Source organism: Brachyistius frenatus, unplaced genomic scaffold, assembly GCF_029030835.1.
Source record: "Brachyistius frenatus isolate BFR_SWC_R1_liver_20210118 unplaced genomic scaffold, ASM2903083v1 Contig_12, whole genome shotgun sequence".
NCBI classification, from domain to species: Eukaryota; Metazoa; Chordata; class Actinopteri; family Embiotocidae; genus Brachyistius; species Brachyistius frenatus.
The window spans coordinates 4,360,611-4,375,620 of NW_027210611.1; the positions used below are offsets into that span (position 1 = coordinate 4,360,611).

The following is a 15,010-nucleotide window of genomic DNA, read 5'->3' on the forward strand; positions in this document are numbered from 1 at the left end:
CAATGACAGCAGCAGGGGAGGTAACATATTCAACAAGTCAGTGCAGTACCAGTTTCGGCCACCTCTAGCCCTCCTTGTTCACATTACCATCACGAAACATCTGAGGGGGGAGTGAGGCTGAAATAGGCACAGCCCACCTCCCAGATTAAAAAAAAAAAAAAAAAATCACAATGGCATGCAGTTTGTAAGCAAAAAAATAAGCAAGATGTCAGTTCTCACATGCGCCAATAAATTAGAAATAAGAGTTAAATATTCCTAACGGTCACTCAGGTGCTCTACCTCTCCTCTCCAGCTAAAACAGATGCTTCACTTCCTGCTTCCTACTTGTACTGGCTCCTTTCTGTCTATCTGCAGTGCTGCCCAACTACAATCAACAGTTGAAGCACATTCTTCCAAAAATAACTCTTGACTGAACACAGACAACATGGAAATGAATATGTGCACTGTGTAATACTGTACATAATACACACATGTGGAACATTCCTTTCACAGTCCTACCGAGCACGAGTTATCTCCTACTGCAAAATGAATTTGAGGCAAGTGAGCAAGCAGTGTTTTCCGCATTCTGCCAAGAGCAACTTTAGGACTTCCTTTATCTTTAGCAAAGGCATTAACGCCTTTCCGAAAGACAGCAATGAGATTTCTGTTGAAGAGAAGGTTGAATTTTACCACTAGTTACATGAGTAAGTCAGCCAGTTATCCATCAAATGAGAGGCTGTACAACAGAAGCCATCTGAATTCCCCCTGGAGGGGTAGCGAGCTATACAAACCACAGAGCTCCCATTAAGGGAGCGTGGAGACGGGTGGACAAGGGCAACATCTATCATTTAGAATAAGCCGGATATGCCTCACATAGCATGCTCACTGCTTCTTTGGGCCTGTTTGGAAAACAAACAACACTAAAAAAATAGAACGTTGGTTACAAAAATAAGTATAACATTCAATACTTTGATTGTCTTTTTAAAATCTATTTATTTTCTGCATATGTAGATGACCTTTAAAGATTTCAAGCGCATAACGTTGAAGGTGCACAATTATCTTTTTTTACTGATTTCTTCTTTCGTTCTTTTTTTTTTTTCTTTGTTTTCGGGGGGGGGGGGGGTGTTTTATTTTCAACATCTTAACATGAAAATAAAATATCCAATATGGTCCACAAAGTATAACTGTGCGGTATCAAGTGCTTTTGTACAAAAAGAAAAAAAAAACGATATTATTATTAAAATATTCATTTTAATGGCTTTACTTCATACATAAATACATGTTGAAAGAACACAGGAGCAATCCACTGGTTGGTCAGATATATCTGAATGACTTTGATTTAACGACTGGATGTATATACACAGGAGGGCAGTTTGGGCGCTTTAACAACGCTACAAATAGGCAAGTCGGCGTCCTTTGTTCCTAACTCTCTGTCTGTACCTTCTACCCAGAACCGCTGCCAGGTATTTCTGCACGGCCATCTGCTTTCTATAGCGGCTGTAGCTGTCAGTGAAGATCCCGTCTGAATGTCTTTTGGATAAGGGCTCTGACTCTTCCTCCATGCTGTTGTCTTCACTGGAGGGTGGGGGGGGGGAGGGGGAGGGGAGGGGAAGGAGTAGGGGGGGGGGAAGAGATAATAATAACATTTGTTAAAGGTGCAACCTCTTGACAGATTTCTACTCTTTTTGACATCTTAGCTTTGACAGTCTCTTCATCTTCCCACGAGGCAAAGTTGCCAATAATAATGAAAAATGCATTTACGGGCCTTTTATCCTTTTTTTTTTTCTCGTTGAAAAAAAAAAAAGCCAAAGCAAGACAGCAGATAAGAAACAGTTATTTGAGCGTTTTTGAAAAGTTATCAATTATTAATTTACAGCCCATTGTATATTCTGACGCATGGATTTTCATTAGTGCTCGGTCAAATAAAATCAATGTATGGATTAATCACATCAATTGCAGTGTATTTTAAAGTCTCACAAAACTGACCCTCGCTCTTACAGGACATGAACGCAGTGCCACGCCACAACAAAAATACAACCAAATTAAAAAAAAAAAAGTGTGATGGAAATGTCTACACGGTTGTTGTTGTTTTTTTTTTTTTTTTTTTTTATAGAGGAGTAAGAAACAATCAAATACAAAAAAAAATAAACCACGCACATAAAATGACAGACAGTGATGTGGGAGCCTGAACTTGTGCAGCGCAGAAACATTAAACAAAAAAAAAAAATGATGACTGCAGGTGAACGCTTATAAGAAATGCCCTTACCCTGAACGAATTGTCACCAGAGAATGCAGATAATGTCTCGCTGTTAACTGACCCAGGAGCTCCCTCAAGGCTCTATCTAATTCTTCCTCAGCATGCCTTTCTGGTCTGAGATGATAAAACGCCAAAAACACATAGATCATCAGTGACTAAAAAAAAAAAAAAAAAGCGCAGACAAATGATCCAAAGTAGCCTAAAATGCCCCCCCCCCCCTCCCCACACCCACCCGCAGGTCCAATATCACAAGCAGGTGCAATTAAATCGGGAACCTTCGCAGCCTTTGTGCAACACAGGCTATATATCCTTCCGTATCTGCCGATCTTCATTATCAACAGCTTGGAATCAACATTTTAGGCTACTCGGTATGAAAATAACACAGAACAAATAACATGAGAAACTCTGGGGAAAACAAAGCAAGCAAACATTATCGCAAAGAAGTCATTAAAACGGAATCCAGCTCAAGGCTTTCTTTTTTTTTTTTTTTTCTTCTTTTTTTTTTTTTCTCGTGATAGGAAAGCACATGTACCTCTTCTCTGGTGGGTAGTATAGAGTGTAGGCGTCGTCGTTTAAGGATGGTGGGCTTCGTATAGCAATCTGATCGCTATCAAAACCCATGTCGGATAATGAATTCCCATCCTCATCGAAGGCGTCGTTTTCAAGTCTGCAAAAAATAGGAAGAAGATTCATCACAAATTTAGATCGAGGCACAAGTGGGACGCAGCAGTGAAAGAATGCCAAATGTCTGCATCTGCTTTTAAAATCAGTGGGAGGTTAAATGCAGCAGAGACAAAGAAAGAAAACGGGGGTGGAGGGGGGGATGCAGAGGGTGTTTTTTTTTTTTTTTTTAATAAGACCAGAAAACGAATTATAGATATTTGACCCAAAAAAGCCTTAAAATGTATTAAATGTGCAAAGGTTTTTTTTTTTTCTTTCTTTGAATACATTTTTTTTTTTTAATTCGGGAAAATTGGATTTTGATTCCAATTTGTTGCTCTTAACACAGGCTACAGCCTCATTAATTATTTAAAAATCGAAACAATGGGTGTGAAAATGTTCATATTTAGTAAAAGCGTGTACACACACCAAAAAAATTGTGTTTCAAAGAATGCTGCAAATAGCAGTGAAAATTAAAATCAATAGAACCACGCCCAAATTATGGATATGCTTTTCGCAGAAAAAAAAAAAAAAAAAAAGAATAAATCTTAAATGGATAGAGCTCTCCTATTCGTTTTGCCTCGCCTCTCCTTGGTGACGCCAGTCCACCGTCATCCCAAAGGGCTATCCATTGCATTGACTGCACTCTCATTTTTTAATAAGGGGAGTTCTGTGAACAGTCCCACCGGACGGATATCTCTGTACAATTTCCACAGCCATTTTCCACACAAGACTAGATTTTCTGTCAGTTAAAATCACTGCATTTCCTTGTTGCTCTTCTAAATTCTGTGATGTGAATTTGCGCGCGTATAGTTTGTGCGTAATTGCGTGCACTTATTCCAAACAAAGTGTCCAAATCGAAATTTCTTTACGATAAATCACAATGAAATTCCAGCAATGAACAAATCGGGTCTTGATCAACATAAACAATGGACAAATAACAAAAACTACCACGATAAAGGTCCATAAAGCGCAAACCTACCTAATCTTAGGGTAACTTAGTCCGATAGGTGTGCAGAAGACGCTGTAGTGCATTAAGATTCCGTAGATGAGCAAGATTAAAGTCGCTTTACTCGAACTGGCCATGCTGTTCGGGAATGAAAAACACAGGTTAGTCACTCAAAACAACAAAATTGCTCTTTGTTTTTTATCAAATTCACAGACTGCTGCTTCTTCTATACTACTACAAACAAACAAAAAAAGCTGGCTCGAACATACATTGCTTTAGATTAACAGGATAAACATATCTTCCGTTGACTTAAATCCCCCCCCCCCCCCCCAGCTAAAAAGATTTATTTCTGCTTTTTTTTTTTTTTTTTCTCCATCCCATTTCCTTAAAAGTTAAACTGCGGTGTAGACACCGGATCCTCTGCATGCCTCGCCAAAGTAAAAAAAAAAAAATTGCGGATCTCCAAGCAGTTCCAAAAATAATAATAATAATAATAATAATAATTTCCTTTACTTTATCTCGCTTTCCAGCGTTGGATTTGTCCGAGTCTTAAGACAATCCGTAGATAAAGCACATACCTATAGCAGGGAGAGCGCTGTGCTGGAGGCTGTGATCCGGGCGCGGCTGTGGTGATGGTGGTGGTGGTGGTGGTGGTGGTGGTGTGTGAGAGAAACGGTATCTTTCTCACGGCACTTCTTTGCTGGTTGAAGCGCCTCCGTCGTCTCCTTATGTTCCCCTCAGTACAGCCTACCTCACTTTTATACACAATTAATAGGACTCAACCAGTCGCGAAGGCGAAACATAAACTCGGGTGGGAAAGTGCACCGTATGTTCGTCTACATATCGTTGCTCCAAACTTTTGTCCTGTGCTGTGATTGCCTCGGATTTTTATCTATGTATTGTAAGCCTTGCCTCCCCACCCCCCCACCCCTCCTCCTCCTCCTCCTCCCCCTCCCTCCAATAAGTCACATTAAGGATGCTATAGACGTCATCAAGTCTTCCTCCCGGAATATAATAGTACAGTTCCTTCCTCATCGATGCATCCGTCAGACTCACCCCCCACCTCCCTCCTAAGATGGAAGTTTACTTCCAAACTTTCTTCTTTTTTTTAAAGAAAAAAAAAAAACACAAAAAAAACTCCCAGAAACTGTTGTGAATGCATACATGAACTTGTGATGTGACGGCCAATATAAATCAATTTGTCCACACCGCAAGAGCCACTTACTTTTTTTGGTCACGTCACCAATTGGTCTAATTATGCTTTGATGATTATGACTTAGCTGGGAAATGATCATCTTTTTCTGCTGCTGGTGGTTTCATATGACTGGAGTGTTCTGATGGAGGGGGGGGGGGGGGGGAATCAGGCTTCCGCTGGCCAAGTTCAAGGCCTCCGGGGAGTCCGGAGCTGTCCAGTGCTGAAATTAATCCTCTCAAATTGCGGCTTTCAGACTTTTTCTTATCATTTCCAATAATTGCTCGTTGGATATCGTGGGGGTGGATTTAATGGCCGTGCAATGACAGGACTAAGGTCCCGACCTACACGTTAGATTGTCGAAATAAACGAGGCACATAATCTGATTTGAACACGGGCTGGTGACGCAGGATGCCTGTTCCAACAGTTACGTGGCTCTATAAACGAGTCGCCCATTTCACCAACATTGTTCTGATATTACTTGTGTCATTATGTGCTGATTTACGTGTTAAAACGAAAAATAAAATGAGAGAAGATTTGTAGCTTTACTGTAATGTATGCATCAGTTAACCAAGAAGCTCTTGGGCCTAATTCTCTGAGAGTCACGAAGCCAAATTTGGTGGGTTTTTTTTTTTTTTTTTTGGGGGGGGGGGGGGGGGGGAAACAGGTCCAACCTCTTTGTACTTGCGGCTTCTCAGTAATATGCGACTAATTCTTTGCTGATACTGTAGTCAAATAAATCTGCAGTGGAGTAAACTCGGCATTACTATTCATCACACAGGCTACAATTAATAGCTTATAGGAGAGTCGGTCAGATGCAAGTTATATGAGACTTTTAATTTGGAGGGTGGACGCGTCTAAAAATCGAATTAGTTTTATTGGCCTGTCGGGGGCCCCGTTGTAATCACCAACTGGAGGTCAGCGCACTTTTTGATTTACCACCGTGCAACACTGAATCAGACCTATAGCTCACCAACCAATTGACGAGTTTGCCAAAGAAGAGAGAGATTCACGTCAGCGTTTTGTTGACGCTGACGCACTATGACGAACACTGCCAGTCTGCCAGAGGGGCCTATCCACAACTTTTTTTTTTCCACGGGGCGTGATTCCTATGAAGAGCACAACTTAAACCCCATATGATTAAAACGGAGCAGATTGCTAAATTTAGGCCCGGTACAGCAGGTACAGACGCAGCACAGTAGCCTGAGCAAACGGCGCCATCATGAGGAGAGAAGACGAACACGCTGAGGTTGAGTCATCGTCACTGAGGCAAAGCATGACCAAAAAGCAGTGGCGCTTGCAGCAGAACAAATGTGTGCTTTATTTTATCAGCAGAACAACTTAACTTGAAGTTGATATGATTGTGGTTTAAAATAATTCTGATGGCAATTGTGTTTGTAAAATACTAACAAATACATTTAAAAACCGTCCTACTTCTGGTCAAAAAAAAATTATGTAAAAACTATTGAGCTTCACTGGGAAGGCTACATGATATTTCATTGCACTGTTTATATGTCTTAAATGGCTCTTTTCTGCCACCCTTCATGTCTAACAACAGCTGCTAAACATCTCAGATCAGTTCATGAGAGACCTGAAGATGCAAAATGATCAATATAGTTAACAAGGAACAAAAAAAAGATGAGAGAAATGAGAAAAATAATTTATAAATATTATATATATATATATACATATTTTTAATAAATATATATTTATATATCTTTTTTTTATATATTTATATATATAAATATATTTATATAAATTGTTTATATATTTTATATATATTTATGTATATTTATATATATATATATATTTTTATATATATTTATAAATATATTTATATAATTTTTTTATATATATTTATTTATATATATATATATATATATTTAAAAAAAATATTTATATATATATAAACTGCATTGAAAGATGTAGCGCACAAATATGCAAGCTGATGTTTTAGGTGATGTGTGGATGAAAAATAGAATTAGTTCAATTAAAACAATGGAAAATATGCAATGATACAAATGCTAACAATTATATTGACACGGACAGGTTTTGCTTGTGTGTGTGTGTGTGTGTGTGTGTGTGTGTGTGTGTGTGTGTGTGTGTGTGTGTGTGTGTGTGTGTGTGCGTGTGTGTGTGTGTGTGTGCGTAGTTGTGTTTGGTACACAGGGTCCTCTTTTTAAGAGCTGTCTTGCGGTGTCGCCTGCGCACGGAGCAGTCAGAGTCAGCAGGGGTCAGCAAATCACTTCAAAAACTCTCAGTATATAAATCACATACATATTGAACCTGCAGTGTTATTTATACCTGTAGTCATATTTCTACTTGGTGTTCAAGATGCATCTCCCCCTCTCAGACTCAAGACTCCCAGACTTGTATCGTGTTCCCAAAAGAAATTAAAGCCCAGAGCCTGTATCGCACTCTGGAAGTGTTATAGTACAAATACCAGTTTAAAAAGGATTACACACCATGTGTTTACAGTCTGTGCTCCACAAAGCCTGAACTGAAATCCACACAGGCCCATTCTTACTGTGCAGAGGTATCGTGGACCCATTTTACCTTTTATAACACCTAGAGGGCGCCATACGCCTGCGTATTGTGAATGAGGTTCAAAGGTTAAACGGCACGACAAAACGTTTATGTTACATTTTACGTCTTAATTCTACATCTTAGAAATACCTGTACTTGATTTGTTTGAGTGAGGAAGATGTGAACCGCTCTTTCTGTTGGGTCCGGAGCCAGATGGTGGATAGTCTCCTCAATTTGAGGCAGGGATGTCGGCCATATTGGGCACACGGGAAAACCATTCAATAGGACACAATGTGACATTCATGTGCTGTCGGAAATCATAGAACACACTAGCATGAACCTAGAGGAAAGTGACAAAGAAAAAAGGAAAGGAAAAATGTGTCTAAATTCTCTCACTCAACTACTCGAGATGTGATTTGAGAATTGCTGCTGGAATATTTTTGGGCGAATATATATATATAAAAAAAAAAAAAATAAAAGCTTTAATTAAAAGGTGCAAGGCATGCAAGTAAAATAATTCATACCATCGCAAAAACTATTAATGAAGTAAAGATTCATTGCTTGAGTATTTTGACAATTGACAAGACATGAAGTACTTCTATTGTCTCCAATGTGACTATTTGCTGCTCTCTGTGTACAATGTATACAATCACTGTGTACACTGTAAACAGTTGTAAATTGAACATCTCTTCTATACAGTTGTTTGTTTTTACAGACTTTGTTGCAATCTTTGCTTGTGAATCTCAAGATATTCATAGGACTTTCTAATTTATTTGAACCAAAACTGGGAGTAAAGCAGTCTTTGGTTGAATGCATCACAAATATACAATTAGTGTTGGAAGAATATTTAGATCCCCAATGTAAGTAGAAGTACATAAGTGTTAGCAGCTAAATGTAGTTTAATGTTATGAAGTAAAAGTACTGTTCTGGTTATATATATTATTCTATATGACATTATTAGATTATTAAAACTGGAGCATCAGTGTGTAAGCAGCACGTTACTGTTGTAGCTGCTGCAAGTGGAGCAAGTTTGATCTACTTTTTATACAGGGACAGCAGATAAATCTGACGGGTCGTCATATGAAGAAGAAGAAGAAGAAAAAAAGTTTGATCCACAAATATGTTTTCAGTTTTTTGAATTTTTTTTTCCTCATTTTAGATTTTTGGTGAGATATTACATTATTTTTGTAAATGATATCACGTGAGTAGTTTAATGGGGAAGAAAATCACAACTTGGTGGAGCTGTTAAAAACTCATAATCATCTGTATTGTGACCCCAGCTACACACTGTTTTTTTTTGTAAAAACGTCAGATTGGAAACCACTCGTTGAATCTTTAACAATGTGTTGTATTTTAAACTCTTTTATATTTTACCCATTGTGGTAAATCTTCATCTTAAATGTAGCCTAACTAAAGCTACAGATCAATGCAGTGGGGGAGAAAGTAGCCTACAATATTTCCCTCTGAGATGTAGTGGAGCGGAAGTATAAAGTAGCATACTCAAGTAAAGTACCTCAAAACTGTACTCAAATACAGTACTTAACTAAACGTAGCCTACTTAGTCACTGCCCTCCTCTTCCTGGTACGCGTTGGTTTTAATAGTGAAAAGCCGAATTTCCGAGCTTAATCTGAGTACTGAACGCAGCATGATTCCTTCTTTGGCCTCATCGGCTCCTCCGTACTAGTCCGGCTATTGTTGTGTGTCTTTCGGGGCAACCCTGACCTATCAGCAGGCGGTGATTTCTGATATTTTCGCCGTTTCTCTGCGCGGTTACAGCGCCATATTAAGCGGTCTTTGTCAGCCGGCGGCGCGTCCTCGCTGTGGAGGAACAAAAAAAAAAAAAAACAAAAAAGGATCCCAGCGGAGGACTTTGGGCTGGTGAAGTAGTTGATCGGTATGGGACAGACGGAAGACTGAGATTCCACGTTAGAGAGACTGCTCGTGTCGGCTGTTTCCACTTATTCTGGATTGTCGACGTGAAATAAAAACGTGGGGGGGGTGGAGGGGGGGGGGGAAAGAGAGAAAGACCGCAGGACGCATGTAGCCGAAGTCCAACACTGCTGAGGTCGCTTTTCAAGGTAAGAAATGCTATCCGGGGAAATAAAAGTCTCATTTTGTCTTGGAAGTGGAGTGACGAGGGCCTGGTAGTGTTGTGTGACACTTCAGGAAAGTTGAGATACGACCCTGGTGAGTTTCCTCGTTGCGTTAAGTCGTAATAAAAGTCCGTTTCATTGTTGATCCTGACCCCGGACTCGAGCTTTGAGCTGCTTTATTTTCTGATTTGGTGGAACAAGCCGAAATGAAGAAGAAGAAGAAGAAGAAAAAAGGATCCCAAACCGTCCTGGAACAAGGCTGCATTTGAGGTTTTAGCCATAAAATGAGCAAAATGACACATACAACAAACACCTTTTTTTGTTGTTGCTTGTAAAGGTCATTTTCTATTTTGTGTTGGGAGTTCCCTTCACATGATAAAAGTTTGCCCAGCTCCCCTTTTTCTCTCTGCCTCACCCAGGCTCTATCTCCCCTCTCTCTCTCTCTCACACACACACACACACACACACACACACACACACACACACACACACACACACACACGCACACAAAAATCAGCTGCTTTAGGCCTCAGCTGTAAAAGGCCTTTAACACTCAACACAGTTTTCAAAATGACAACTTCTAATTGAATCTTTTTGCAGTAGGTTTCAACTTCATCAACGCACGCTTTTATTGTGAAGGTGCAAATCTACTTCCCAGATTTACACAGTGTCGTGATTTGTCTGTATGAAGGCGTAAAAAGCAGGCATGCCGTTGTGGTGTTGTGTGGTGGAGTGTGTATGTGTCCACATAGTCGGTGCATGTGTGTGTTGGTGTGTTTATATACTCCGGTGCCACAGTAATCCTCCTCCACGGTAATCCTTCTGTTAGTACAGCCGCAGTTGGCTGGACAGTTGTGTCTCCTTAATACACACACACACACACACACACACACACACACACACACACACACACACACACACACACACACACACACACACACACACACACACACACACGCACACACACAGCTGGAATGGTGGGAGAGGGGTGAGGAGCGCTAACAGGTGGTGTTGGCCGGGTTTCAGGGGCTTGAATTTAACTGGTGGCACGAAGGATCCTCGCATACTCCTCGAGTGTCCTCGTGGCACGAACCAAGCTCTACATCATCATTACAGTTTGCTGATTAAAAGCCTCCAATCTGTTGTGCCACAAGTGGAAAGCCCAAAGTCACAACGCCACTCGCTCCCATGTTGGCAAGCTCAACAGATGTTTGGATTTTTTTATTTATTTATTTTTTTGTTGACAAAAAGAGTATTCTGAGATTTCCGAGATCCCCACTCGGCGATGTGGGCAACAGAGAACAAGAAGGGCTCTTTTTTATTTTCTTCTTCTTTTTTTTTTTTTTTTATATAGCTTGAAGATGGCTCTTTCTCTTTCCCAGCCTCACTCTTGCCTTTGACAGGCACAGCAGGTGGCCTCAATGCCATGAATGGATTCGGAAGGAAGTCTCTCCCTCCACCCTCCCCCCCCCCCCCCCCGCTCCCGCCAGTCTCTTCCACTCAATGTGATTGGCAGCGATGGCAGGCTGCCCTGAAGATAAGACCGCGCTGTGCCTCAAGTGAGTGTGCCCGGACGATTGCCGTGTTATGCTCCAGTAGTGGTTTGCAGCCCGTGGTACCTTCTCATCTTTCTATGATTGCGGCCGGTGTTACTTGGCGAGTCGGTGAACCTAGCTTTCAGGCTTATGCCCTGGATTTATCTTTTAACAGTATGAGCAGTTTGGTTGTGGACTTAATGTGCTGCTGTTTGCTCGAGCCATGTCATTAAACTCTCGATGCCCTGAGTTATTGCGGGTGCTTGGTAGCACCTTGATGGCATTTCCTGCAGTGCTGGAAAAGATCCGTGGGAAATAAAATCAGCAACACTGTAATGATCGATTTGAACCTTTAAAGGTATTTTTAAGCTTAACTTAAATTTTGAAAACATTAGAATTTGTTGTTGTTTTCCAAAGAAGAAAAAAAAGAAACCCATTTTGGGTTGTTCTTTTAAATATTTCCAAAAGCGCTGGTTCAATACTCGAGTTATAATACAGATTGAGTCCTATTTTCATCACCAAATAACATGCTTTTATATATAAATACAGCTAATACTACGCTCTAATAATCTGGTCCTGCCTTCCATCTAATTGTGGAAACATGTTTCTTTCATTGCTGTTTGGAGCAGGGATGTATCATGGGATGATTGTACTCATCTACAAAACAGCTGGGTGTGGTCACGGTACACCTGACCCCCCCCGGCCCCACCCGACCACACCCGACCCCACCTGACCCCACCCAGCTGTGAAAACTGAATGTGGTCGGAGGTCCAAGAGACTTTAGGAGCCAGTGTGCTTCATCAGAACCGCTGGAGTCCGAATCTTTCTGTATCTTCGGCTCTTTGGCATTAGTTCCATTTGCAACAATTTTCATGCGACACTGTAGAGTGTCTTTCTGGAGTTACTGTCTAAAAGTCTGCGCCCAGTTCACCGTTTTTAAACGACAGCATGTCTCCTCGCCGACGTTTCACTCCGCCTCGGTGTGCAGCCATTTGAAACAACCGTAAACACTTTTGAGATTCGACATCGTACAAACCATTGTGGGTGTTTAGACTAAAAACAGCCCGGTTAGAGTAACTGATTGTTATGATGAAGCAATGACACAGTGGTTTGTAAAAATGAGGCCCTTTTTAGATATCAATATATCACTGTGTCAGTTATTTTGTCTTTCATCGCAAAGATCACGAGGTAAACGGTAGAATTGGTCGTAATTGACCGGGAATTTCTACTTGCACGTGTTTGATTGGCCTAGCATCTTGGTAAAAGTCACAATGTGTTTTTTTTGTTTTTTTTTTAGCTAAATTTGAGGTATCAGATTATCCCACTTTTTATGCTGTCGAGAGCTGCAGCTGGAGACATTATTTTTGCGAGTAGTCCATTCGTCTGTTTTAAAGGGAATTGGTTCGAGTTTGGCAGAAACATTCATTTGGACTCGAGGCTCACATGCCAGTTGAAAGGTCACTGCGAACTCACAAAATCCGCATATGTCTAACAGGAAAAGATGCTGAAGTGTTGACATTTCATATCCAAAAGGTCGACTTCACTGCGACGTAATGTTGTGCAAACTCTCTTCTGGCCATTTTTTTCAACACCAAAACTTAAGAACAGAAGGTGAGATTTTGACTATATTTCACATTTGGTCTGATGTTGTATTGGGTGACACTAATCGGGGGTGTCCAAATGAAAACTGTGGTTATTTTATAGATCTTCTGTGCCGTTGGGTTGAAAAATGTCCGTGAAGCATCTGTGTTTTAGAATTTGTAGTTTTGTTGCGGCAACATCCATATTTGAAACGTTCCCTGGATCGCACGCTACTTCTTTTTACTTTTTAGTACGTACTGCAGCTACCCTGAAAAAGTACATGCTGTTGCATGCAGTATGTGTACAATTGGGACATACTACTTCATCATAAAAATGTGACTTTGACCCACTTTGTCACATAAGTCCGATCCGTTTAGCGGGCGGAGCATCAGTGCCACCAACTGTCAGTCGATGTGACGTATCTTCCGCTGCGCAAAGGATTGTGGGTCAGAACGGCTCGAGTAGCATGCTGGCCTGCATAATGCAAAAATACGACCAGATGTAGTCGGATTTATGGTAGGATTTGTAGTAGTTATTTATTTATTTGTATTGGCGGGAAGGAGCTGTATTTTTTTTTGTTTTTACACAGGATTATTTTCTGTCTGAACACGGCCTTGAACCTATGTTCGTCCTACTTCCAAAATCTATTGTGAAGTTAATCTGAAACAAAAACAGACAAATATCACAAATGTTCACAATCATGTAAACTACAAATACCTGAATAGAGTTGTCAAAAACAATAACTGACACCTCGATAGCTTTGAGTACGAAAACATTTTTATCAATCTGTTCAACTGGCACTTTTGGGTTAGTACTAAAACATCATGGAGGTCAAATCCCCATCCGGATTTCTTACGTTTTCAATAACACCACATGTATACCGTGTCTTTGCTGTCAGCGCTACACACCGCCATCTTTTAAGAGCAGACACTCTGAAATCTGTGCGATCAAATAATAACACACAACTTGGCTGACATTAAAACTAAATATAACGAAGTACATGAGGACTGGATTGGGTTTTCTTTTCATTTACACATTTGTCATTCTGCTCCACTGACTCCGACCTCACACCGGCTAAATTGCTCTAAACCTTTCTCCGATTACCTCGTGTTTCTGTCTTGCTTCCACTTTTCCCTCTTGAAATTCCCCGATTGCACCGGTTTTCTTCTGAGATGACAGCGCTGTCGGTGTCACCGCTGTAAAGCTCCGAGATCTTTCTAGTGACTGCGTAACTGGGTCACACAAACAGACCGGAGTCTTGTGAGGAAGCCTGTAGTCTCGGCTCGGTGTAAAAACAAACAACAACAAAAAAGTGTGCGAGGCAAACGGTTAGGAATGATAACATGCAGAGGTGGAATTTATTTTCGCCTGAATGTTGCTGCGTGCCGGCTGCAGAAAAAGCTTCCCGCCTGCAGCGCAGCATTGTTGTATTGGGCCCTGTGGGAAGCAGCAGCCTGTGTCTCCTTTAATCTGACACGGCATCACTGGCAGTCTGGCACACAGCCTCACATGTCACATGTCCTTGGATGGAGTCTGGCTCCAGCATTTGAACACATACCAGTGCCTTTTGGGAGCTCTTGTACAGAATGTCTGGAAGTGAAGTTATTCATAAATCAGTGTGGGATATTCAATGCATTGCTTTTTTCCTTCTTCTTCTTTTTTTTTCCTCAAATCTCTCTTGAGGAACTGCAACTGATGATTATGGTCATTATTGATCATTACACCAATGATTTCCTCTGTTAATGTATCAATTGTTTGGTCTGTAACATGTAAGGGAGTTAAAATACATCTTAATTTGCGTAAAATATAAGATACCAGACATTGATTAACTAACCTGGGAGGTATTTGAGGTCAAAACTAATCGTCAGTGCCATTTATCTCTAAATTTAGAATATTTAAACTGTGGAAAATACGAGTTTCTATATGGTTACATCTGGGTGTTGTTCAGAAATGTTCAACTCCTTGATGACAAATCAATGATGACATATTACAGTGCAAATCTTTAGTGTTTAGAGGGGGAGAGGCTAACCTAGGTTGGTTTCTGTGGCTACAACGAACAGATATCCCCTAAACACCTTCACCTCACATGCAAGTTATCGCTAAATGCTACAATTTGCAGATGTTCACTCGGCAATTTACATGCCGTCAGTAGATAATAGCTTTACAGGTGCCGACATAAAAGCCTCCCATTTACTGCAGCACAGCATTTACTGCAGGCGTTCGGGCAGAAATCTGTT

General features: G+C 40.7%; 2 protein-coding genes across 3 annotated transcripts in view; one reads left to right on the plus strand and one right to left on the minus strand.

Moving 5' to 3' along the window:
* Positions 1–1,083: 1,083 nt before the first annotated feature.
* adcyap1b (adenylate cyclase activating polypeptide 1b) lies at positions 1,084–4,485 on the minus strand. 2 transcript variants are annotated; one of them, XM_069692345.1, is made up of 5 exons: positions 4,439–4,485; positions 3,879–4,006; positions 2,769–2,903; positions 2,246–2,350; positions 1,084–1,554 (listed from the first exon to the last, which is right to left on the minus strand). In XM_069692345.1, exons 2-5 carry the CDS (start codon positions 3,980–3,982, stop codon positions 1,371–1,373), a joined length of 528 nt encoding a protein of 175 aa, XP_069548446.1. In that variant the 5' UTR covers positions 3,983–4,006; positions 4,439–4,485; the 3' UTR covers positions 1,084–1,370. The 2 variants fall into 2 exon arrangements, with proteins under 2 accessions (XP_069548446.1, XP_069548447.1); XM_069692346.1 differs by lacking the exon at positions 2,246–2,350.
* Positions 4,486–9,202: 4,717 nt separating this feature from the next.
* yes1 (YES proto-oncogene 1, Src family tyrosine kinase) overlaps positions 9,203–15,010 on the plus strand; it is a 30,598-nt gene continuing 24,790 nt past the window's right edge. Inside the window, exon 1 of the mRNA XM_069692352.1 lies at positions 9,203–9,642. The gene's annotated coding sequence lies outside the window, so the exon portion shown is untranslated. The remainder of the gene's footprint in view (positions 9,643–15,010) is intronic.